The 26,697-nt window shown below is 32.0% G+C and overlaps 3 protein-coding genes across 4 annotated transcripts; 2 read left to right on the top strand and 1 right to left on the bottom strand.

The window, feature by feature from the left end:
* Positions 1-4,236: 4,236 nt before the first annotated feature.
* Positions 4,237-8,459, bottom strand: LOC114387760. 2 transcript variants are annotated; one of them, XR_003661403.1, is made up of 3 exons: positions 8,102-8,459; positions 5,493-5,591; positions 4,237-4,718 (listed from the first exon to the last, which is right to left on the bottom strand). XR_003661403.1 is itself a non-coding variant. In XM_028347961.1 (3 exons), exons 2-3 carry the CDS (start codon positions 5,567-5,569, stop codon positions 4,364-4,366), a joined length of 339 nt encoding a protein of 112 aa, XP_028203762.1. In that variant the 5' UTR covers positions 5,570-5,591; positions 8,102-8,456; the 3' UTR covers positions 4,237-4,363. The 2 variants fall into 2 exon arrangements, 1 of the variants encoding a protein (XP_028203762.1); XM_028347961.1 differs by having other exon boundaries at positions 4,237-4,625; positions 8,102-8,456.
* A 745-nt stretch (positions 8,460-9,204) lies between these two features.
* On the top strand, positions 9,205-10,863 carry LOC114388472 (ribosomal L1 domain-containing protein 1). Its single transcript, XM_028348976.1, has one exon. It carries the CDS (start codon positions 9,267-9,269, stop codon positions 10,491-10,493), a length of 1,227 nt encoding a protein of 408 aa, XP_028204777.1. The 5' UTR covers positions 9,205-9,266; the 3' UTR covers positions 10,494-10,863.
* A 9,955-nt stretch (positions 10,864-20,818) lies between these two features.
* LOC114385885 (NAC domain-containing protein 21/22-like) lies at positions 20,819-25,550 on the top strand. Its single transcript, XM_028345928.1, has 3 exons — positions 20,819-21,100; positions 23,760-24,034; positions 24,792-25,550. The coding sequence occupies exons 1-3, from the start codon at positions 20,935-20,937 to the stop codon at positions 25,260-25,262; spliced, it is 912 nt and encodes a 303-aa protein (XP_028201729.1). The 5' UTR covers positions 20,819-20,934; the 3' UTR covers positions 25,263-25,550.
* The last annotated feature ends 1,147 nt before the right edge of the window (positions 25,551-26,697 follow it).

Genomic DNA, 26,697 nt, shown 5'->3' with positions numbered 1-26,697 from the left:
TAAAATTATTATATTTGTATTTTTAAAAATATATCCAATATATTTTTATTGTCGCATTTAATGAAATTATTATTGTTATTATTTATTTATATGGATGACTTGAATTTATGTGTTTTTTTATATACATTTAATGGTGTTAATATTTTTAATTAATTGAGTATTTTGAATATCGTTTTTTTTATAATAAAATTATTAGTAAAATGTATTTAAATATATCGTTATTTTTTGTTTATTATTTATGATATGTGTGATTATTAATTTATTTTCTTCTATACAGGGGTTTTAATATGGCAAGTTCGTTATCTTCTAATCATTATGATGTGGCATCTAGACTAGTAGAGGATGATTTATTGTGGATGCAAAAAAATCATATATTACAGCATATTTGGAATGGTGTTAACGAAAGGATATTAAAAATCCGACGAGCTACACCATTGTACAATCATACAAAAGCACCGCTAGACGAAATTATTCCATTATTACAACTTTCGGGTTTGTACCTGATAATGAAATTGGCGCAATTGAAAGTAAATGGAGCATTAGTTAATGCTTTTAGTGAAAGGTGGAGACCAGAAACACATACATTTCATTTGAAGTGTAGGGAGACAACTATTACACTTCAAAATGTTTCTGTGCTACTTGGTATTTTTGTGGATGGAAGACCTTTAACTGGTGTTACAAATATTGACTGGTTTGAGTTGTGTCATGAATTATTGGGTGTCATGCCTGACGATGATGCAGTTGATGGGAACTCACTTTGATTGAGTTGACTGGCTTCTTAATTTGCAAATATTCATGATTTTATAGGCAACCAACAAGGGCTTGAAAGATTTTCTCGTGCTTGGATCTTAAGATTCATAGGAAGGGTGATGTTTGTTGACAAAAGCAGTAAAAAGGGTGCCAATGAGATATTTGCAATTTTTGAGAGACCTTGGAGAGTGCATCACTTATGCGTGGGGAGTTGCTCTTTTGGGTAACCTTTATAGAGAGATGTGCATACTATAATATTAAATCAATAGGCGATTTCACTCTCTTGATTCAATTGTGGGCATGGAAACGATGCCCAACGTTAGCCCCGTCGTTTATTTCTCCACAACAACAAAACGCACCACTTGCCTACAGGTATATTTTTCTTTACTATTTTTAATTGATTTTTAATAAATATGTTTGTTTGATGTTAATCATTATTCTATGTAACATTTTATTTTGTTATTTAATTTTTTGTGAAGATGGTTGGGAGGTGAATTTCATCACATAGGCAATGACAATTTACTTGATTTTCGTCGTAAATTAGATGTCATGAAACGCGACGAGGTAACAATTTTAACGTTTATTTATTAAATGATGTTGTAATTCTTAATTAATTTATTAAATTTAACTTTTATATGCAGTTTGTCTGGGTCCCTTATTCTGGACATGTGAAAATGAATTTGAGCCAAGTTTATTTTATTGGGTCTGTATTATGGACATGTATCGTACCACTTATTTATTTTTAAAAAGTGAAATGACACCAGTCGGATAGAGTCATGAGACAATTTGGAATGCAACAACCTATTTCGGGCCCAGTAATGCAACCCAGCAACATACATGACTTGACATTAAAGGGAAAGGAAGGAAGAAATTGGATGCAACTAATGCAACCCGCGCTTCATGAATGGAATAGTCGCTATGAAAGGAGAGTAGAGCAAACGTCGCCACAAACAGGGACCCTTGGTCTGAACTCTGAATATATGAGGTGGTACAGGCGTAAAACAAAAGTTTATGTCGACCCAAAACATGCAAGAAGAGGACTATTGGTATACATTGTTCATTATAATTTAGAAAAAAATGTTGCACTTATTGAAGATTATTTTAATTACTATTCCATTATTTTCTATGCAGGGTGAAATCGCTGAAACACTACATTTTATGATGTTGCCTGTTGGGAGAAGGGTTTGTACTTTTGACAATTTACTGCCATGTATCGAGAAGATCACTCTTTTGTCTGACGAAGAGGATAAGATACTTGAGGCACATGAAGATGCTCCCCCTTCTCAGCCACAATTTGAACATCAACTATTTAATATACTACAACGAAGTGTGGAGACTCGAGGCTTAGCGCGATGTCGAAAAACTATTGATGCAGCAACATACAATTTGCCTCCGATGCCAGAACGACAACATGAAATGTATTACACACCGCTGACATTCACCCAAGAACCGTCGCAGATGTCGTCGATGTATTCATACCCACATGATTTTCAACCAGGGTATATTTTGGCAGACATATTTGGGTCCTTTCCTCCTTCAACAGGAACTCCTTCATTTACCCAAAGTGGTGAACTATCAACCCCAAATGCCCCACTTGGTGGTCCATGGAATGTACCTGGAGATATACTCGACATGGACGACTTATTAGGGGTCGATTTACGTCATGATTTCTCTGCCGAGGCTGACCAAGTGGATGAAAGGGCGAATCATAGAAGAAGAAATCCTGATAGGGCAGCTAGAAATTGGGACCGGGCATGTGGGACTTCGTCGCGGCATCACAGACATAGTGATGATTGATTAATAATGGGTTTACATTTTTTTTGCATGTTTTAACATTTTCATGTACTTTGTATTGTTTTTTTTCCATGTTTTAACATTGTCATGTAATTTGTATGGTTTTTTTCCATGTTAATTTTATATTATTGTCACTTTAACGTTTCAATCTTATTGTGCAATGCTTTTAAAATAAATAAAAATAAATAACGATAATGTGAATGACACATAATTATAACCAAATATTAAATTATCAAGTTACAAAAAAGTTGGTGGCCTATGATGCAAACATAAAACAAAAGTGATCTTTAACGTAATTTAATGGCCAAATCAAAAAGCATTTTAAAACATTTTAGGATTTCAAAATGTATTTTAAGTGAAAATTTATTTTATTGAAAATGTACTTATATATACTTCAAAAAGAGAGAAAATAATAAAATGGAAAAAAATAACAAATAATACTAATAATAAAAATTGAAAAAAAATTAAAATTTTTGATTAAATATATAATTTAGAGTCTATAAAAAATTAAACCCAAAGTACAAATGTTAAACAAATAATGTATTTTTAGTTCTTTCATACAAATTGAAAAAACATTTTAAAATTATTTTAAAATTTAGAGTTTATAAAAACATTTTAAAACATTTTTTTATAAAGAGGCTGGGGTGTGGGGGGAAGAGGCTGGGGGTGTGGGGGGGAAGCTGGGGAGGCCTTGAGGTGCCTGGGCCCTGGGCGTGACCCAAGGCGCCTCGAGTAGCAGCGCGTTGACTCGCGCCTGCCAGCTAGGCGCGACCAAGCGCGCCAGCGTGCAGGGCGCGACACATGGCGCCAAATGTGGGCACGTCCAATTGCAACCCCTCCACGTGTCGTCAATCCGCGGAAAGCGCCTGATACGATAACGCTACCTGAAAAAAAAAAAAGACCCCCACGATAAATAAGTTCAAAACAGACCCATTTTGATAAAAAAATTTATAAAAAGGACCCCTTTTGATATTTTTGCCATACTACTAGTATCTATCACTATGCACTCTTTTTCTCATCCTATAACAAGCAGAGGTGGTTCCTTGTTTGTGAATGGGGTGGTCATAGCTACCCAAAAAGAAAAAGAAATTTTTTATTATTTTATGCATATATTTTCTTAAATAAATATTTTCGTTTTTTTAAAATAAAGTAGAGCTTGGACTCTAAAAATTAACATTTGGTAAATTTGTAATCTTTCAAAACAAATTTGAAACGAATAAAGGTAAAACAAATTGCTCTTAAATGAAAAACATGCAAGGGCCATATATTGAACGACGTTTCCCACTTAATTGTATCCACGCAACCTATAGTATGTGTATTTTGTAGGCTCAAGGTTCACTGCTTACGTTAAACAGAAAATGGAACAGGTTGGCGATTCTATCCCACTGGCACTCACACTCGTAATATATATATCCGTCATTTTTAATGCTTTCTAAATTACGTTAAACTTTTGTTATTATTTTTTTTACCACTATGCTATATATTGATATGAAGTAGACATGAAAATGGTATGGGACGAGTACGAATATTGTCTCTCTAATTTTCGATCTTGACTTTACAATATGTCCTCATATCACCAGATAAGTTAAAAATTATTATCTCATCCTGTAGTCATTGGGTATCGGTATCCCTTGCCGTACTCAATTCAAATTAAAAAAATAATTTTTTTTAAAGAAAATGTTAAAAATGTGATTTTATGAAAAATAAATTGATTGTTAAACATTTATTTTTAACTACTTATATATCAATAAATTTACAAAGTAGGCTTTCACATCCAACTTAACATTACAAACAACTAATTAATTTCCCCACACTACTACTACAAATTGGCCATCCTCACACCAGTGTCCCTAGCATAGGGAGGGGGACCATTATTATTAGCTTTTGAAAAACTAACATAATTGAGCTCCGAGGTTATGCCTGTGAAAACAATGAAGGCAGCTCCAGCTCCAAACACTCCCTTCCTTAAGGTTTGGCATGAAGGTGCTCTCTCTCCCATGATGGGATCACGGTACTCTGTGTGGTACATGTTTCTCACAGAACCCGCTAGAAGGCACGAAGCAGCAATGATAAATGTCACCCTGGATCATACATGTATGGGAAAACAATATCATGTCTTGTATGTTGTTGCCTTTGAGCTTGTCCGGTTTGAGCTTAAGAAGTGCTTTGTGATCCTACATGAGAGTATCAAATACAAACATCTCTCTTGTTTGAAGTGTTGCAGTGTCAAACACATTTTCAACATTAACACCTCCGCAACATTTTCATTAGATGTTCAACTAAATTAAGCGGATACTTCTACACTCTTGAGGTGACACCACCTCCATATGAATAGACACACACTAGTATTATTAAAACAATATTCATCTTTTTAACTTTTAGAGAAGTTATCTTAAATAAAATACTAAAAAATATTAACAATAAAATAAAAAAAGTTAGAAATATACTGAGCATTTTTTTTATTGGTTGAAATTTACTAAAAATTACAAAAATGTGGTGGATCTTACGTCTTATTTAAAAAATCTTTCTAAAAACAATTAGCTAATAGAGAGTGTGTTGGTGACACTCTTCTAAAAATTATATATGTTGTGTATGTATTATGTTCTGTGTTTTTGTAAGAATATGTGCTTTTTAGTTGTATATTTTCACTAATAATGATAAATTGATAATGCAGTGTTATTTTCATTTTGTTTTAATATGTGTGCTAGAAATCATAGAAAAACAATGCTGCTATAAGGTGATAGAGAGTGAAAATCTTTGACCACAAAATGAAAATAAGGTGATATTTTTATAATTACTAGTGAAGATAGAAAACAGAAACAGAAAAAACATTTCCTAAAAAACTAAATAAACCAATTGTTTCTGTGAATTGAAATCAACAAATGAATAATTTAGAGCAAACATATAATTTCTGTTTTTAAGACTGGGATTTAGCAATTAACACATACCGGCTAGTGATATGAACAAGCAAATTGACCATGATCTTGATCCACTGGGTCTCATAGCTCTCCCACAGCACATGCATCTAGTTACCACCATAACGAGACCTGTCACATACAAGAACTAATTGTCACACTTGAGTAAACCCATTTCAACACTGCAAAAATTTGTTTCCAGTTTTGACTTATCCCATCACACCCTACCTACTATGCAAGGAAACAATACAGCAGATCCATGGAGATAATGTTGAACTAGTAGCTAATAGTGTGTCTGCACAATGAAACTAATTCTAGAACATGTTTTATGTATATATGAACAAAATTTTAATCCATACTTTGTTTCCCTCAAATCACAAATAAATGAAATAATGCATCTTGGAATTCTGAATACATTGCAACTAATGAATTGAAATTCAAATTTACGTTAGATTTTCCCCCTATCTAATGGTGTTGTCAGAGTCAGACAACAATCATAAACTTATTCTGCTTTAGATTTTCTAGAAGTAAAATTCAGGATCTAATCATGAGAGAACATTGAAGGTACAAGTTGGTTAAACTGCCAAATCTTTTAAGATGGAAATAATGCTCCCACATTCACTAGAGACTAGAGAGATCAAGGTTATCTTGAGACATGTAATGCAAGCTATACTCATGCCATGGAACTGCTCCCGGTACCTTGCCACATAAGGAAAAAAATAACAGAAAAATATAAAAAAACACTTACACAAATGCTTATTTCATAAAATAAATCTAAATAAACTATAAATAAGTTCTTTCAAACAGAGCCCAAGTCGTTTTTAAGTTTATTAATTTAGTATTTTTGGTAGACATCTTTATGATAGAAGATGAAGTAAAAATAGGAATAGAATAAAAGGCCTTTTGAATGTTGGAGTTAAGTAAGTGGTAAATAGCAATAAGTAAAACCATAATTCTCTACATAAAATAACAACATTTTTCTGTTTTAAACCTATCTTCATGTAATGCAACTTGTCTTTTTATTTTTATACGGCAGCATTTTGGTAATGTGTTAGAATCATATGGAATTTGACATCTGAGTTCTATTTTATGTCTAGTACGTTTTAATAATAATAAAATAGAAACAGAACATGTGATTAAAAAAATGATACATTCATTCCACTTAAAAGATGAAACCAAGGAGAACCTAGAATTTTTCATTTTGCTCTGTCCACACAAACCAAATGCTACTTCACACTTTGTTTGACAGAGAGGATGAAAATAGAAGGGATATATTTGAATTAAAGTAGAGCATAGGAGCTAGGAGACCAACACTATTTCCCCTCTATTTTTCTTACCCTCTCCTTTGTTTCTCCCCGAGCAAATAAGTTTTTTATTCAATGTGAGGGTGAGAAATTTTAGGAGGCAAAGATCATGTGTAGAGGATTCTATACAATTGTAATATGATTATAGATCACTTAAAAATTCATATATATATATATATATATATATATATATATATATATATATATATTAACTATTCAAATAAAATTTAATAATTAACATTCATTGTTCTTATTTTTCATGACATATAACAGATGTATTTAGTGAGAAAATCATTTTTATACGAGAGGTGAGAAAGACAAATATAAAATATACAACCATATATCAATTATCAAGATTAAAAGTTTTCTAAAATCATATAATCAGATAAAAAAGTAAGTCTTAAATGTGTTTTAGCCTAGTACCATATAAGCAAGTTTTAATTTTAATTATCATAAAAAAAATCTTTGCTTTTATTCCTAATATTATGTCATACACATTAATGTGTTTAACATAGGTCAATTGATCATTCCCGATGGCACCCACTAGCATTTGTGGTACTATATTAGCTGTGATAGCTCTAAACTTTTTGTTGATTCCTAAAATAAAAAGTTTTTTTTTATCTACTTTAGAAAACTAGGGGGAAAATAATCTTAAAATTTTAGAGAGATAAATATATAAAAAAAATATTATATAGGGATCAAAATCAAAATTTTCTGATTTTATATAAAAAACAAATGATTTTTTTACAAAGACCAAAATCATAACTTATTCATTTGATAAAGATTATAAACATATTTAATTCTTTTTTTAAAAGCAATATTTAAGCCAAAAAATAATTTGTCAATTTAAAATTTTTACATTATGTATTCTAATCTTAACATATTTGTCAATTTTTTTTTTAAAAAATGAACCATAGAGTTGAAATTAAAAGTTAATAGTGACATCATCTGTACTTTTATCTTTAAAATTAATAATACAAAACTATAATTTACATTTTTTGCGACAACACTTCATTTTCATACCTTCCTTACATATGAAGTATGAAGTCAAGCAAAATTTAAGAGAGAACCGAATAAACAAGTACTGAACCACCTAATCTTTTCATACTAAAATAAATTAATAATATCATTATCAACCTCTACCAAGATTAATCCAAAAAAATTCAATTGAATATTATATAGTTGCTCTTGTTTCCCCATTCAGACTCAGATAACTAAATCCATAGTACTAAAATAGAAGTAAACATCATAAGATGATAGCAAAAGCAAACTCTAAGGAAAAGAGAAACAAAAAAAAAAATAAGCAAAGAAAGAAAGAGAAGAAGAGAGTGGACTCACAGTATTCCTTGTCTGCTCTGCAGCAACAGCGAGAGCAAAAGCAACCAGATCAAGCACAAGCACCATAGCCAGTAACAGAGATGAAGCCATAGTAGCTGACCCACCACCACTTAAATCTGAATATTTATCCACAAAAACACCCCCAAAAAAAGAAAAATAATGGATTAAAAAGACTGAAAAACGGAAACATTATATTAAACTCTTGAGATTATAACCAAAAAAAAAAAAAAAGCCGCAGCAATAGGAACTTTTGTTTGGATTAGAAGTCATCCTATGCTGGGAGGAGGTTTGGATTCTCAGAAGAGAGTGATTTTTCCTTTGTTTGGAAGCAAATGGGGGAGTAAAGAAACAAAGCAAATTAAAGTATGCAACTTTTGGCTGCATTTGTAATCTTTATTATATAATTTTTATTATTATTCAGTCACACCTTATAGTATTATATCATTAAGAACAAAAGATTCAATACATGTGCATGTACAACTTGGCATATAATTAAAAATGAGTTTAAATGAGGCTAGTAAAATTGTTAGTTGTATAGATTATTATAATAGCAAGTTCTCTCTCTCTCTCTTTTTTATCTTATTTAAGAGACAAAAAAATCGTTTATAGTGAATGTTGAATTATTAAATTGGGTTGGATAATTATACATAATCTTACCTTTTTTATTTTCCTATATTAAGTCCTTTAAATTTAAAAATATTATACTACCACCCTGTATACGTTTAAAAATATTACCATAACTTTTATCATTACCATAACTTCAATTAACAATTAACAAATGAGAGTAGGGTTATTGCTTCCTACACTACCCAAATTGCTTCATACGCTCTTTTAATAATGTTTTTTATAACCTTTAAGGAATGGTCATTCTAGAAGCCAAAAAAGAGAGTGCATTATGGAATGTATATTTTACATTTTGGATTTGTCATTCTGGAAGACATAAAGGGAGTGGGGAAAGCAACAGGAAGCAGTAGCCTAGGAGTGGATATATCAAAAGAGGCAGTGCAATTGCTATATTTATGAAGCCCAATAGGCCTATCCCAAGTCCACAAACACTCTTGCACAGCCCTAATTCAAAAGTCAAACCCCTTATATCCCAATTCTGACCAACTAAACCCTAATTACTCTTTCATTCATCTCCCTCCTTAAACCCTAGACGTCGCTCATGGCTTCCGAGAACGTAAGCCCCGAGACAGTATCCAAAGCCGTCGATGCTCTCCTCCAATGGCGCCGCTCCCAATCGGAGATTCAGAAACCAAAACTCTTGGGCGAAGACGAAGAATTCGTGTACCTGATCCTCACGCTGAAGAAGATCCCTTCAAAATCCCGAGTTAACCCTCACAAGATTCCTCTCCCGCACTCCCTCATCTCCCCTTTCTCCGAGCAGTGCCTCATCCTCGACGACCGGCCCAACAAGGCCCGCGTCACCAAAGCCCAGGCCCAAGCCAAAATCCAGTCCGAATCCATCCCCGTCCACAAAGTCCTCAAGCTCTCGAAACTCGCCTCCGATTACCGCCCCTTCGAGGCGAAGCGAAAACTCTGCGATTCTTATGATTTGTTTTTTGCAGAGAAGAGCATTGTGCCGCTCCTGCCGCGGCTTCTGGGGAAGAGTTTTTTCAAGAAGAGGAAGATTCCGGTGCCGGTGGACCTGAAGAAGGGGAGCTGGAAGGAGCAGGTGGAGAGGGCCTGCTCGTCCGCGATGCTGTTCATGAGGACGGGGACCTGTAGTGTGGTTAGGGTTGCCAAGGTGAGGATGGAGAGGGATGAGATTGTGGAGAATGTCGTTGCCGCGATTGAGGGGATTGTGGAGGTTGTGCCCAAGAAGTGGGGCAATGTGAGGTCGCTGCATTTGAAGCTGCTGGAGAGCGTGGCTCTGCCGGTCTACCAGACTGTTCCTGATGTGAAGTTGAAGATTGAGGGATTTAAGGTTGAGGAGAAGAAGAAGGAGAAGGAGAGGGATGGTGAGGTTAGTGATTCGATCGAGGGAGGGACGGAGAAGAAGAAGAAGAAGAAGGGGAGGATTCATGAGGTTAGGTATATGGATGAGAATGTTGTGGAGGCTGGGATGGAAGATGAATTGGCGAGTGATGACGATGATAGTGAAGATGAGATGGTGAGTAAGAAGAGGAAGAAAGGGGTTTCGAGTGAGTTGAGTGGTGTTGAGCAATTGAAGAAGTTGGTATTTAATGAGTTGAGTGCCAATGGGAAGAAGAAGTCAAAGAAGGGCTGCTTGTCTGTTGGGAAGGGGGTTAAGGGAGGTTTGATTGAGGGGAGTGGAAGTGAATTGGTTGTGAAGGATGAGGAGTCGGGGGTGAAGAAGAAGAAGAAGAAGAGAGGGGATGTGAAGGCTACGAAAAGTGTAAAGGCTAAGATAATTAAGAAGGCTGTGTGAGTTGGATTAGTGTTTGATGTTAGAAATTGCTGCTTGATGTGGCTCTGTGCAAGATTGTATGGTTCTGATTTTTGAGCCTCTAGCGGATTTTTGTTTTAGACCGCATTATTATGGTAGTTGTGTGTTGTGTCAGTTCAATTCATCATTTCTAATTCAAATTTACTATATTTGAGGTTTAGAATGATTGTTAAATGGGCAAGAATCTAAATGTTGCATCCCCCACAAGTGTTTAGTATACTAGAGATATTTAGATATTGCATGTTGTTGGAGTTTGACTTGGAATTTGAGATGAAAAGTTGGTGCTGTACTTTAAGGGAAAATGTATCAAGGAAATGTTAGGAGAATGCTGAGAACAAATTAATGCTTTCAATGGGTTGAGTGCTGCTTTCTCTTATTCGCACTGCTTAATTTTTCTGTTTTCCTTATGTAATCTAGAATTTTACCTTTAATTTCATTTCTTTATTTCGTATTAGATTAGGTACCTGTTTTGCTGAAATATTTTTAGTATTATTCTGTGTAGTTTTTGAATTTTCATTTCTTGAATGCTAAGATCAATGTAAAATGTCAATTCTGAAGCCATCTATTTAGCAGTATTTTAGGGCACCGATAATTAGACTGCTATTGTTTTTACAGAGCAATAGGAGTTGAAACACTTGTGAGTTTAAAATCATTCTTGGATTCAAAACTTGTGATTTCGTTCATTCAATTAGGATGTGTTAGTCATCTCTCTATGCCTTGACTGTACTTAGTTGGATACGGATTGGAAACAGTGGTATCAAGTGCATATCTTGGTATTTAGTTTTATCATCTGTAGGGGCTTTTAGTAGATAGCCATAAATTATCTTAAAGATGCAAGCTGGCACACATGGTCAGTACATTATATTTGTAATGATTTTAAGCTACTAGAAATGTTTCTTTTTTTGTCTTTGTTTTGTGGGGTATGGATTATGGAGTGTTGGACTGATTACTTGCGAAAGTTCTTATTATTCTAAAAGAAATGCCTAGACGTATTTTTTTAACAATATCTGCTGAAAATTGTAGTTGATATGGGAATGAGTGTGCATGGTATTTGGAAAAGCTGATAATTTGACCGGAATTCCTCTATAGTTTATACTCTGATGTTTTTTGTATTCATTTGTGTCTTTTTACTCTAGTTTACTAGGAAGGTCATTTCTGTATCAAATAGGTTAATGTTCATGAACACACATTTTCTTCTTGCTAGGCAGGATCTTCCTTTCAACCTTTTAGTGTCTGTCTTTTAAAAAGGCAACATCCTTGTTTATCTGCTTCCAACTTCACTACTGGGCTACCAGATTTGTCTTAAATATTAATCTCTGTATTAAAATGTTTAGAAAATCACCGTGTAGTTGTTAGACGGACTTTATCCCTGCTAAAAGTTGATAACTTGTTAAGTTAGGATCCCTATATGTTCCCATGGAAAAGTCAAAGAGTTAGGGATTTCATCTTGTGCTATAGTCAGAAACAACAATAGAACCTTTGACCTTGTGTGGCAAGTTAGGTTGGACTTGGAAGTGGATTCTCTGTACTTTAGTGATAATTTGAGTTGCACAAGTTAGCTAAAAGCTGCTATTTTCTGTTATACCATTGTACTTTATTTTTTTACTTTTTGATATTGAATTGCTTCAGGATTCCTAATTAGCTATTAGAAAGTTTTAAGGCATTCTGAAGTTCACTTAATACATGTGTGAGATGCAATAGCATTGGCAAACATTTAGCTTTTAGTTTGATATTATTCAAAGTTTTGTGTAACTTTACTAAAGGTTTCTAAATTGAGTATGCTTTGCCCTTTATTCTGTTATCTTTTCTCGTTTTCATTTTTTTTATGCTCATCTGCTGCTAGTAAATAGTTCAACACTTTCTATGGTTCCTTAATTATTTAGTTCTTGTATTATTTTCCACCCTTTAAGTTTCACTACCTCGTTTAATAATATCTGAATCATTATATGCAAACATCGTTTAGAGATGCTGAGGAATCCGAAAACTTGAAAGCAGCCAGGTGCACACTGTTTTGTACTGATGGTGATAATGTGGTGTAATGAATCTGTTCTTAAAAAAAGATAAATTCTTTACCTGAATATCACAAACTTCGAATGATATATTTCGTGGGTAAGTGGAACTTTCAGGAATTTTGTCATGTAATAATAATGAGGAAGAGATTATATGTTCAATAACTATTTCTGAGTAAAATACAAAAAAGACGTGAACGAGTGGCTTACATCATTTGGTATATTCTGGTTGGGCTGCTATGTGCCACGGCGTATATTCTGTTGAATCCTGATCTCTTCATCTGATAGTGATAGTTGATGGCTGAAATGGATAAATCCATAGGTGGCTAATATAACTACACATATATAATTACATGTATATCCGGTACATACTAGAGAGTATTAAGACTATATTTGAATTGATAGAAAGAGATTTGTTGAAGTGGAATTCACTAGAATGAAAAATAATAAATATAAAATTTCCATTTTATTGGAAGAATATATCATTTCATCTCACTTTTCTCGGAAAGAAAAATAAAATGAATATAAATAATTTGGTGTAAATTATGATATTCTTCATTCGTAAGTCAAAAATTAATTTTTTAAGATACTGAGTTTCATTTAAGAGATTTATGATCACATGTTTAAGAAATATGATTATTTGTTAATTATGTCATATCATGTTGATAAATGAAGATAAACAATGAAATATGATATTGTTATATTTAACTTTCTTTCATTCTATCCTCTAATCCTATACAATTTGACCAGTTCATCTTTCTTCAAATTATGTTCATTCGTCCTATCCAACAGTTGTCTCATCAACTACCTATCATGGCGCTGCCAGTCAAATTAGTTCATGAGCTCTACGCGTGGTGATTAGCCACGTCAGTTCTTGTTTACACATTCGTGTTTAAGTGATCCAAACCAATTAGGAAACATTAATATTAAACCCCTTTTTGGTTTATTAATTTGTGGTGTTTCTCTATCAAAAGCCATTGCAAGGGGTGATAATAACTAATAAGTGATTTCTTTGTCAATAGTGGTTGTAATGTTGGAAAGGCAATTTTGAAGACCAAGACTGAGGAAAGAAAGAAACTAATAAGTGTTTTGGTATTGCACCAAGTTTAAAGTTTAAAAGTCTAGCCATTTGATGAACTAACCCTTTTGTAATTTTGATTCCCTTTCCAATTGTGGCGGCTTTGTAACACATGGCAGTGCCACAAAGCACGCCACGTGCTCCAAACTTGTCGTTTTAGGCTTTTGGTGAATGTTTTTCCCTTTCATTTTGATGCAAAATGACATGAAAGGTTACTATCAACAAAAAGAAGAGTGACTGAAGCTACAGTACCATATATACTAGTAAGGCTCCTTAGTGGTTTCAGATAGGCACGACATCACTCTCATGAATTGGTCAAATTTTCATCATGGCGGTTTGAATGGAAAGTAACCGTATTTGCATGTTATAGACAATGGATTTAGTTTAGAGATACACTAAGTGAAATAGACTTTTCAAAACTCAAAAATACTAAAGCGATTGGATTTGGACACATTACGTGTGCTTATCATTTTCCAGATAAATGTGCATCGTTGTTCTCCAAAATTGGAAATTGGACATCGAATTCTTTAGGTGCTTTTAGTCTGGAGTTCATTTTGATAACTATTGCTTATATTTAATATAAAATATTTATTATACATATTACCAAGGTTGTTGTGGGTAATAATCCAAAATCTGTATGATGATATTTCTGGCTCAAATATTGAGCCAGCCCAAAATTATAAGTATTGATCGAAGTTATCACCAATAATAGAAGCACTAGCATACACTTGTGTACAACGAATTACACCACAATTAAGAATAGAATTATTTTCTTATCATACGAAAACAAGATATAATTGCTCATGAGAGGCCTTGCGTCAGGATATCTAACCTAATTTTAACACCTATATGCGCTAGAGTAAATACTCTCAAGAGCACAATACAATACTAACTATCCACACCGAGCATGTATTGTGGTCCACTTTTTTTTTATTATGTAGGAATTGAAATAAGATATATTAGAGTGTGTTTGGTTTGCATTTTCATTTTTTATTTTTATTTTTTGAAAATTGTTTTTATTTTTAAAAGATTAAAATTTTAAAAACATGTTTGATTTGTCGTCTTATTTTTTGTTTTTAAGAAATAAAAATATTAAAAATGTGTTTTTAAAAAGAAATGTATTTTTAGATTTGCTTAAAATTATATTCTTTGTCACCGCGTTTTCATTTTACCTAAAATGAAATTTCTGGTTTCAACTGAAAATACTGAAAACGAGATTTTATTATTTCCAATTTTTGGTTTGTTTGAGAAAATATTTTCATTGAAAATGTTTTCAAAAATTCAACCAAACGCATTTTCATCATCATTTTCTATTTTCAATAAAAATGAAAATAAAAAATAGTCAAATCAAACCCCCTCTTACAACAACTCATGTATTTTCCTAATCGAGTTAGAACTCACTCTTAATACGTAACCGACTTTAGTCATGTGTATGTGAAACTTCAATTCTTATTGAAAAATACTTCTAAAAATACACAAGAAATTGTATTTAATTTTTTTAAAAAAATATTATTCACGGTTGGCTACACAAATACTGCATTGACTCATGGTTACTATGAAGTTTGAAATCAAATCATTATTATAGGAGTTTAGTTTGTCTCACACTGTTGTCTCTGTCACATTCCAGAATCTAGACCTTGTTTAAACCAAGATTCTTTTGGCCTAAAAGCACCATGATTTGTATTGGATGTCAGTTTCTGATTGGCTAAACACTCTTGTATATCTGAACTCTATTCAGAGGTTTGACTTCAGTCACCATTCATTGAAACAGGAGTCGTATTGAACAAGGGTAGCTCAAATTAACTCATGCTTATGTCCCTTCTGTTCTTCCCGCCCCTAATATGGAAAGTTAATCCATTTATCATTAGATTATTAGAAATTAACTCACTTATCAGATTGTGCACGGTTCCCAGCAAATATTCAATTGCATAAGAGAGTCTTTTATATATATATATATATATATATATATATATATATATATATATATATATAGTGTGTGTGTGTATATGTGTGCGTGTGACTTTTATGAGTGTTAACTTTAACTAGTGGTGTGGCAGTCTTTCACCAAAAATATCAGAACGTTGAACATGCTTCATATTTCTAATAGGACTATATAATATATACACATGTGCACACACATATACACTAATTTAATGAAGCCATGGCCTACTTTCTTTGACAAAACTATAACCACTGTTCCTCTTCCCATCTTGATAATGGTCGCATGCAAATGGTAGGCCTGACATAATTAAGACAGATACATTGATGATGAGTTTGCTTGCACATTATGAAGTGGTGTGTCACCTAGCTGAGACAATGGTTTGGTTTCTTGTGTAGCCTATGATTTAAGAATAGGTTAGTATGTTCAAAATTCTTATAAACAAATCCATAGTATCTTTATCCAGGGTTATAAAACTAGGGCTAGTTTTTTTTTTTTTTTACTCTGTGGTAATACAAATGATGTTCGCAATTATATTTAAACATCTCATTTGTGTTCAAATATTTTCTTCCCCTTAACAATTCACCAAACCAGTATTCTTGAATCTTTATGGCAAATTTAGTTCCCCTGTGTATAATTAATAGGCCAAGTCTAGTAAACCGTGTGCATGCACTAGTAAAATGCAAAGTACGACTACGAAATTTTGGATCTTTATATTGATGTCAAGTCAGAAAAAATATATAGGTTCAATGTGTCAAGTTCAATCCAACATTTCACAAACAGCCAGAGTTTAACAAGACATGCAATTGCAAGATTATATTCAAACTCTTGGTAAATGAATGAAGAATTACACTTTATTTTATTTTTTCACATTCAGTGTCCGATAATGTTTCGAGCATAATTGCCTCCAAAAAAATTAAACTGTGGAGAAAAGAGGGTAAAGAAAGTAGTAAGTAAGATGATTATGTAACAAACTATTTAATGGTTTCCAAGGGTTTTCAAATATGGTTCGGAGCTAGAATTGTAATTCCAACGTCAAGATTTTTTGGAGTTTTTGTGATCATAATTACGGTTACATTGACGATGTCTTATCACATGTGTCTTTAGTATTAAAAATTGCGAAAAAGCTATACCTACTGAAAACAATTTAAAACTTTATTAGTTATGGTATTTGGGAAATTATTTCCTCAATAAGGGGAAAAAAACATAATCACTATTGCAATTCAAGGTTTGATGCTACCCTTCCTCATCAACACTAAACTTCTCAAGAAGGCCACACTAGCCGCCACCCCCCTTTCCATGGAGACATTTATGGCACACACGTGACCCTCTCACCGAAATTCAATACCTAAAAATGGGGAACCTGTATTTACCTAACCAGAAAAAAATAAAAATAAAAATTGAAATAGTCAAAATTTCCACCAATTGCCTCATCTGCCAAACGTTGTCATCAAATTCCCTACTCTCCACTCTCCTTGTTTTTTACATGATTGTGACATCCCATACGGTTTTAGTCTACCCCATGAATGTGTGCCTCTTTTCAACCATTGTTATTATTATATATTACTCCATCAATATCCCTATTTTCTTGATGACTTTAATTATATTACCTACATGCAATTTTCTCCTCTAACTCTGTTAATGGATTGAATTTGAAATCAGGGTAGCAGGAAATTGTCAATTAAGTTGACTTGGAGGAACACATAAATTAGTTGCATTGACGATAAAATTCACGTGTGGCTGGATCCACCTGGCCTATATGTTCATGATCACAATCCTACCACACCAAAGGTACTAGCTAGTTTGAGAGCATATATGAAGCAACTTTCCATTTGGTTTGAATCTACTATACCCAAGTGAATATTGTCAAGGTGTCACTTCTGATTGGATTATTCATGCAAGGTAGGGTTTTTCTTTCACGGTTACTATGCACATGCTACTTAATGCATTGCACTGGCAAGTTCGATAAATGTAGCCCTCACATGCCCAGTTTATCTACAATTATTCAGAAAATATATATACTACATTTAACATTTTTTAGCATCTAACCTTCAATGGCATAATGAGGAATTTAACATGTACTAAGGCTTTAAATGAAGGTTATACTTTTATGCTTTACTAGACATTTCAGTTTTTAACTATTTTATGACTATTTAATTTGTTTATATTTTGTTTTGACAATGATATTGTATGAAATGTTAGTTATTGAAAAGTAGTAATTAGTCTCTATGAGAGATTCTAAACATACATAAGCTTACGAGGCTGGATCACTTGATTAAGAGACACAAATTCTTATCACTCATATAAATAAATGTTGATATTTGTTTACAAATTTACTCAATTAAAATAAAAGTATTTAGTACATAATTTTACGGTCACTAACTTATCGTGTTTATTTTTGTATAACTTATTTCCCTTTTCATTTTTTTATGGTTTTAACAAAATTCCTCCCATTTTAATTCAAGAAATCATCATCCCTTTCTCTACAATTAATTAATTAATTACACAATTTATTTTATTTTCAATAAATTATTTGGTCTTTGAAATATGGAAATGATAAGAATTCAAAATTAACTAAAATAAATCTAAAATTAATTACCTTAAAATATATTTTAGTCCAAGAAAATACAATTTATATTTAAAATATATACAAACAAGTCAGTTTCAACTAGTTCAGTAATTCAGTTAAAAAAAAGAAACTAGTTCAATAATTAATTTTGCCAATTACTTCTACATCAATAACCTAGGTTAATAATTATAGTTAAGAACACAGTAAAGAAAATTTAGTTAAAAATTAATTATTTAAATTTCAAATAATATAAACTATTTTCCCAAAACGCATCCAAAATGATTGCATTTTATTTTATTTGTAATTTTTTAATTTAAGTTCTTAACCGTAATTCTATATATATATATATATGTATTCAATACGTGGTGAATATTCAAAATGGAAAAGGTAATTTCCTTAAATTACCTTAAAAGTTCTGATGGAGCATTTTTGTTGTAAAAAAATTATGTGTATTTAAACATTTTCAAATCTTCGTACGTCCTTTTAAGTTTTAAATGAAACAAAAGGTTTTCTATTCAACCTACTGGTGGGTAATATCAGCAAATTAGTTTATTTAATTTACGAATATAAAAAACACAATCTTTTGGTATTGATTTTTCTCTCGTTCCCAAGAGTTGCTCAAACTAGAACTACTTTCATTTTGAAATACGTATCTATTTAAAATATTATACAAAGATTAAAGAAATTCTAAATTTTAAGAAAAAAATCATAGGACCAAATTTATCCTTTAAATATTGTATATATTAAAAAAATAAAAATGACTGAACAGTATGTATTTGGAGGGGGTAAAGGAACACTAGATTAGAGAAAGAGAAGGAAAAAATAAATAAAAACAACAAATATTTTCTCAATGGATATTTGAGAACAATATTTTTTCTTATTTTCAATTTTTAAAAAAAGTAGTAAAACAATAATTATTTTTTAAAACATGTTGAACTAAACACACATCTAATATTGAAAAGTGGCATGTAATTTAAAAATCACCAAAATGGTACTTATTTGAAAATGGAGAATATAATTTCTACTCCATTTCATAAGAGAATCTGAATTTATAACCCTCTAATATCACATGCCTAATTAAGTTACATTTTCTAATAGTTAGATTTAAAGAATTTAGGAGGAGTGACCCTTTTCAACTGTTGGGTTAATAGCAAGATTTGAATTAATCATCAATCAATCAAACCATTAGTGTTCGTGTTTATCCATTATTTTAATCTTATGACTAAATTGATCACCTAACGCCCTAACTCCCCGGCCCTCCTATCACATTTCAGAACAAAATACTCTTTAGGCTATGCGTTTCCTTAATTTGTCTTCATTATATATAAATTATTCACCATAAGTCCATAGCCCATGAACAAAATTAATGAATATAATGACTCATATATAGTTTTGTTCCAAATAAAGGCCATTCAAGAAAATTCCTATGGATGCCAGCTTATCAACAACCAATATGAATACAATTAAAAAGTAGAAGGGGGAGAGAGAGAGACATGGGTTCGTAGAGATTATATATTGCTAGTTTTGGGCAAAGAATTTGTACAAAACAAAAATGTATTAATTCATGACAAAGATAAATAACAAAACAGAGAACAAAATAAATAAATTAATAGAGGGGAGAGAGATCATGCACAAGTGGACAAAAATTAAAATAAATGACTATGTCAGTTCTCATCATCTGTGTGAACCCTCCCCTCCTTCTGTGTGTTGATTTGAGACTGGCTGCTTCTTGTGCCAACTCTCTAATTATTATCTTATTTTCTCCATCCGAAATTAATGTATGCGTAATAGTAATCGTGTTAAATTTAAATATGTTAAAGTCTAATTGAAATTTAATGTTTATCTCTCTGAGTAAGAGAGAGATTTTTTTGGAGACATTCTAAGGGAGAGATATTTACCTTAGTTTTTTTACATCATATATCTATCATTTATAGATAAGATTTACTTTTATTAACAACACCACATTTTTTTATACTTGAAATTGAAATCTAGAATTCCACACAAGCTACCTAAATTCATCACTATTAAGATAATCTTAGTAAAATTTATTAAAAAATATCAACCTATAAATATAACTTATAAATAATGTTGAGATTTATATGATAATTAACTATACAATATGTAGATTAATTAAGATAAAATTATTTCAATTTAATTACTGATTTTAAGTTTGATTCTTGAATATACAATTATACTAAATATTTAAAAGAAAATTCTTATTACTAATAATAATTCTATTAGTATTCGATTGGAGTAAAATTGTCTCTCATATAAAATACATATATTCTTTATAAAAAAAAATACATTATCATTTTGTTACTTCTCAATAAATTTTAATCCATAATTAGAAACATATATTAAAAAATTAAAATGCAATAAAGTATAATTTTCAATATTTAACTTTTTTTATAAGGTTTAATATTTCTTAATCTCATAAGATATGGAAATAAACTAGTTTCCTAGAATTGGAGGTACAAATTCTGTCAAAAGGTTTTTGCCCATAAAAAAAAGTTTCTGTACAAAAAAAAAAAAAAGAATTACGGGTACAAATCAACGAGTTGGCAGTGATTGGTTTGTGCACGTCATCATTCACTGGAGATACACAACTCAATGACAAGTCTACCCTCCCTCCTTGCAAGCAATTACATGTTGACTTACCCACTTGTGATCCCTCCCACATTTATATATATTCCTTTCTTCTCCTTCTCCCTTTATTATACCTCTCAAAATTTCTCACTTGAACTTTGAACTTCTTTTTTCTCTATTATCATCTTTCTTTTTTTCTTCATCTCTTATATTTCACCTTTATTACCTTTATCGAAGGAAAAATGAGCAACATAAGCATGGTAGAGGCAAAGCTGCCACCAGGGTTCAGGTTTCATCCAAGAGATGAAGAACTTGTGTGTGATTACTTGATGAAGAAGGTGGCACACAATGATTCCCTTCTCATGATAAACGTTGACCTTAACAAGTGTGAGCCATGGGATATTCCTGGTGAGCAATATAGTGCCTACTCTTTCCCCTCATATCATGCATTCTCTAATATAAATTTAATTATTGTTTTATACATACATGACATGTTTCTCAATTTCTCTATATATGACCATTAGAGTTCACTATCTTTGGAAATTAATCTCACACAATTTATACTTTAAATTTTCTTCTCATAAATAAATAAAATTAATTTGGGGGGTAATTGATCAGCCAGAAATTTCCTGTAGTTTTTTCATCATCTCACACTCAAAGCCAAAGGCACCCCACATGAGACTAATAATGGACATGCAGCATGCTTGATCCAATATTTCAGTTTCCTATTACGGTTTGCAAAGTAGAAAATGAGTTGTTACTTTCGTTTGTGTTGAATTCTTGTTCTGTTTGAAAGCATGATGAGGGGTAAATTGATTATGTGGGGGTGAGGTGATGATAACAACTGCAATGGCTAGTATAAATCCCAATCTATACGTGCACTTGTGAGTGCTTTGATGGGGAATTATGATACCTGTCATCTCTGTGACTAATGAGACATTATAGAAGCTTTCATTGTTGCAAATCAATTCATCAGAAAATTAATTGAAACTTTGATAGTTATATTGAATTCCATTTTTGGTAGGCCATACCTTAATCCTAATGTCTTAGAATTATATGTCATGTAGATGAGTCCATGAAGCTTTGATTCTTTGAACTTGAACCCGGCCAATAATTATTAGCTATGATATGATATTTTGATTCCGCTGCTTTATATATACATGCCAATTAATGAAAGAGCAAGATCAAAACCGTTATTCTTTAATCTCTTTTTCTTTCTTTTCTGGGATCAATAATTCCATCTATGATGTATGATCTATATTAATTGAATATTTTCTTCCTTGTAATTGAATAATTGAGAACACATATCACTATTTTCAGTCTGCATTTTCATGTGGGTCATGACTTTAATTCCAACCCCAGCCACATTCACACAGATAGGTACAGGTGGCTGCACTCCTGTACTTTATAATAATAAAAATTATATATATTGGAAATCATTATTATTTTTTGTTTTAATAAAAAATAATTTTTCATCCGTACTTAATAATAATTATTAATTAATGCTATGAAATGTGAATATGGATAACATGTACACAAATATGCATACCCATGAAAGGGATCTACACAGTTAGGTTGGCAACTCTGAATGGGAAGTTCTAAAAATCATGTATATGCATGTACATGTGGCTATATGCGATAATATTGTAATACTATCTAACGGTTAATGGAAGATATATATCACCTTCATAGCTTCTTTTTTTTTTCAGTTTGGAATAAATTGACTTATTGAATCTTGTCCTATTATAAAGAGTTTGACAGTGATTTCCACCACAATAATTCAAATATTGATTTTCATTGCAACAACACACTGCACATGAACATCTCATCCCCTTACACATGTCGTGTTAAAGTGATGGAACTCTCAAGCCTTATCACTATTCTAGCTGGATCTCACCATGTTTATTGTACTTTCATGTCAAAAACAAATATACTGTGAGATTTTACTCATCATAAACAAAGACAATTAAATTTACACCTCTTTAACTATCTTGTCCTTATTGATAATTGTTTTTTCCCCCTTCGTTGGATAATAATTTGAAACGGCTATTACTTTACTGAATAAGAAGAGGATTTATTTCATTCTTAATTTTTAAATTTTAAACATTTTTCCCTTTTAATATTTAACAAACAAAAAATACTCAAAATATCTGCATAATTATTGAGATGCTTATTAAAAAATTTATATCAACAAGGGCAAAAAAGATTTCTAGGCCTGATATATTGGGTCAACATTGCTTTGGTGTGCTAGGCCATGGGTTCATAGTTTACATTATTTTGGAAATAATATCAACTGTTTGATTATGAAATCACCATAATTAGTTTTGTATTTTATATAAGCATGTCATATATGAAAAGAAACTGATAAGGATAGGCAAATCAGAAGAAACAAGAACAGTTAATGGAAGAATTCAGCTAGTTATAAATAGGGGCCTATCCGAATAGTAACCAGAATAATTTGCACTCAAATAATAGTAATTGCCTCCCATCAAGAACTATTTGTTTTTTGTATTTTTCTTTAAACTGTACTCTGATTCTTCTTATTATATATGTGTATTTCTAAAATAATCTCAAAGTCTATATAATACAATTGGTAGAATATAACTTCTTTATTCTTTCTTTCCCTGTTTCCATAATCAAAATGTTCAATTCTTATAATAAGACAAAGTAAAGAAAGCCATGAACATTTTTTAGGATTAAATTAAACAAAAGATAAATTGTTAATGTGAACAGTTATTTTTAACTAGTCATAGTTGACTTCAACACAAGACACGCCTTATTGACCTAACTGCACATGTGCCTCATCTTACTGAAATCAAGAGATCATATATCACCAAAAAAAAAGTTAATCAGACCCTTCTTTTGCATATATATGATACTGGTATACTTGAATCACTTATTTTCTTCAACTTATATAGTAACGTAATATTGTTAATATGAACAATTGCTTTTAACTAGTCATAATTGACTAGAACACAAAACATACCACATTATTTTAGCAATGATATATGTAATTGAAGCACGAGATTCTTAATCATAACAATATTGTATTGTAATGGTTGTGCAGAAACAGCTTGTGTGGGAGGGAAGGAGTGGTATTTCTATACACAAAGAGACCGTAAGTATGCAACAGGGCTACGCACAAATCGTGCCACTGCTTCAGGGTATTGGAAGGCCACAGGGAAGGACAGGTCTATCCTCCGCAAGGGCACCCTTGTAGGGATGAGGAAGACTTTGGTGTTCTATCAAGGGAGGGCACCCAAAGGAAATAAAACTGAGTGGGTCATGCATGAGTTTCGAATTGAAGGACCTCATGGACCTCCTAAAATTTCTTCTTCCAAGGTATACATACCAAAGCATTTATGAGTTTAATTTTTATACACCATTAATATTAACTTATCATAAATCATATTTGATATGCCTTTTAAATTAATTATTGAAAAAGTCGACAAACTTATTAAACGTGATGGTTTGTAATTGAATAATAGTATAAAAAACTTTTTTATTTACTTAGGATTTAACTTCTTCGTTTCCTTAACATATTTCAATTATATGCATTTATCTAAAGTAATTTATGTTATGTTATGATAACATAAAATTCCAATGTGTATTGGACCAAAACGAGTTAGTAATGAGGGATTTGTTTTTCCATTAACCACTTTGAATGGTCAATATATATAATATTACTTTATATATAGACTTTTGGCACTAGCCTTGTTTGGTTTCCTTTGCATGAATCAGGGAGGCAACTAGTGATTTGCAATAAAAAATTTAAGGACTTTTGACTTTATGGAATATGTTTCTGGTCTGTGCCGAAACCAAATTTGTCTCACCTGGCTATTGGCTAAATTGTGACTACATAAGATATATTGGGTAGCTTACCTAAGAAGATCCTCTAGGAATTTTTTATTACACACTTATGTAAGCCTATGAAAGCACCAAATTCTTCCAAGTGTAAAGGTTTTTTGCTTGTGTTGAGAACATGGCATATATTATAGGATCAATCATATTGCATTCCTTTCACTTTCTTAACTTTTTGCTTCATCCAATATTAATTGATGACCTTATCTTAAAATATTTGCACCTTGTGTACATGCAGGAAGATTGGGTTTTGTGTAGGGTGTTCTACAAAAACAGAGAAGTTTCAGCCAAACCTAGAATGGGTAGCTGCTATGAGGACACAGGATCTTCATCTCTTCCTGCATTAATGGACTCTTACATAAGTTTTGACCAAACTCAAACCCATGCAGATGAGTTTGAGCAAGTGCCCTGCTTCTCCATTTTCTCTCAGAACCAAACAAGCCCCATTTTCAACCACATGGCCACTATGGAGCCTAAGTTACCTGCCAACCATGCAACTAATGCATATGGAGGAGCACCAAATTTGGGTTATTGCTTAGACCCTTTATCATGTGACAGAAAAATGTTAAAAGCTGTTTTGAATCAGATCACAAAGATGGAAAGGAATCCACTTAACCAAAGCCTAAAAGGGTCACCAAGCTTAGGAGAAGGAAGTTCAGAGAGTTACTTATCTGAAGTGGGGATGCCCCACATGTGGAACAATTACTGATGTGGGACTTCAGTCCTTAAACCCTCTTCCCCTGTGCCACCATGGGAAAAAAAATGAAGAAAAAAACCTAGAAAAAAATGCTTAAGGGGGAAGATAAAATCAATCCATTGTTTTAAGTCATGGTGAATATTTATGTTTTACTTGTGGTGTTTTAGCTATCAATGTATACCCATCCATGATGTGTCCCAATATATTAGGAAAATGGGACTTGTAATCGAAACTTATAAATATTTGTAGTTAATTTTAGTTAGTGGATGATTTTTTTTTCTTCTTCTTGTTAAATTAGATGTTGAACTGAGATCTTATCAAGATCATTGCATCTCTACCTTTATATTGGAGAAGTTTTCATGAGACAATCTTATTCCGTCCTACTACAAGTTTCACATTGGCTAGGAATAGAAATCAATTATAATTTATAAACACTTTTTTTAATTGAACCTATCAAGGTGCTTTATAAAGAACAAATGTGTGAAGGCTTATGAGAATAGAAACGAATAATACCTCATACAATGAGTCTAACAATCAAGATTATCAAACTCGAGAGTTTACGCAGACTCGTGAGAGTTCCATGAACTCGACTTGTAGACTCAACTCGCAGACTCATAAGAGTTTACTTCATATAAAAATAATATCAAAATATCTATAAATAACATACTAATTAAACATTTCAACAATATAATAAAGCAAAGTAGTATCACAAAGTTAAGAATATTTAAATAATCAAGTCTAGTAATAATACATCACTAGTAGACAATAATTTGTAGAAGTTATAATAGTGGTAGATCATTCTCATCGAGAGTTTGATGTTATTAAGTTTGGTATTATTAAAGTTAAGAATTTTCTATTTGAGAATAGCACGCTAAATGAATATATGTTGAATGTTAAACACATGGAAAACAATAAAAAATGACTTACATTTTGGTCTAATTTTTTTAACTTGCTAACTCGTTGACTCGGTGGTAAACTTGAGAGTCTACAGAGTTTACTGAGAGTTTATAGAGTTTACTCAGAGTCTACTAAAAAAAGAGTTTACTCAAGAGTCAACTCGTAGAGTACAAGTGGACTCATAAACTTGTAAGAGTTAGCGAGTTAACTCGAGAGTTTGATAACCCTGCTAACAATACAATGGGGGCCAATTGATTACCCGTGGAGCTACCAGGGCTAAGGTCTCTCTTCTCTTCACTTAAAAGTAGACACTATTTTAGATGTGGTGAGCCTTACAATACAACACTAGAATAAATTTATGTTAATACACTAAAAATTAGAAACGTATAATATGTACAAAATTTTATAATGCTCTAAAAAAACATTTGCATATCTTGTTGGAGGAGTAGCTATCATCTGTCCGGTAAGCCACATTTTAATGGACCATAATATATTATAATTGTTATAGAAATCTTCTCCACAACCACCACAATAATGGACTAACTAGGGA

Source organism: Glycine soja, chromosome 15, assembly GCF_004193775.1.
Source record: "Glycine soja cultivar W05 chromosome 15, ASM419377v2, whole genome shotgun sequence".
Taxonomy (NCBI): domain Eukaryota; kingdom Viridiplantae; phylum Streptophyta; class Magnoliopsida; order Fabales; family Fabaceae; genus Glycine; species Glycine soja.
Note: the sequence above shows the minus strand (reverse complement) of the source record. Positions and strands in the feature narration are given on the sequence as shown.

Coding starts and splice junctions, on each gene's coding strand:
- LOC114387760 (XM_028347961.1), bottom strand. CDS start 5,569: ATGCATGTGCTGTGGGAGAGCTATGAGACCCAGTGGATCAAGATCATG. Junction 4,626..5,492: donor CTTGTTCATATCACTAGCCG/GTATGTGTTAAT, acceptor TGTATGATCCAG/GGTGACATTTATCATTGCTG.
- LOC114388472 (XM_028348976.1), top strand. CDS start 9,267: ATGGCTTCCGAGAACGTAAGCCCCGAGACAGTATCCAAAGCCGTCGAT.
- LOC114385885 (XM_028345928.1), top strand. CDS start 20,935: ATGAGCAACATAAGCATGGTAGAGGCAAAGCTGCCACCAGGGTTCAGG. Junction 21,101..23,759: donor TGAGCCATGGGATATTCCTG/GTGAGCAATATA, acceptor ATGGTTGTGCAG/AAACAGCTTGTGTGGGAGGG. Junction 24,035..24,791: donor CTAAAATTTCTTCTTCCAAG/GTATACATACCA, acceptor GTGTACATGCAG/GAAGATTGGGTTTTGTGTAG.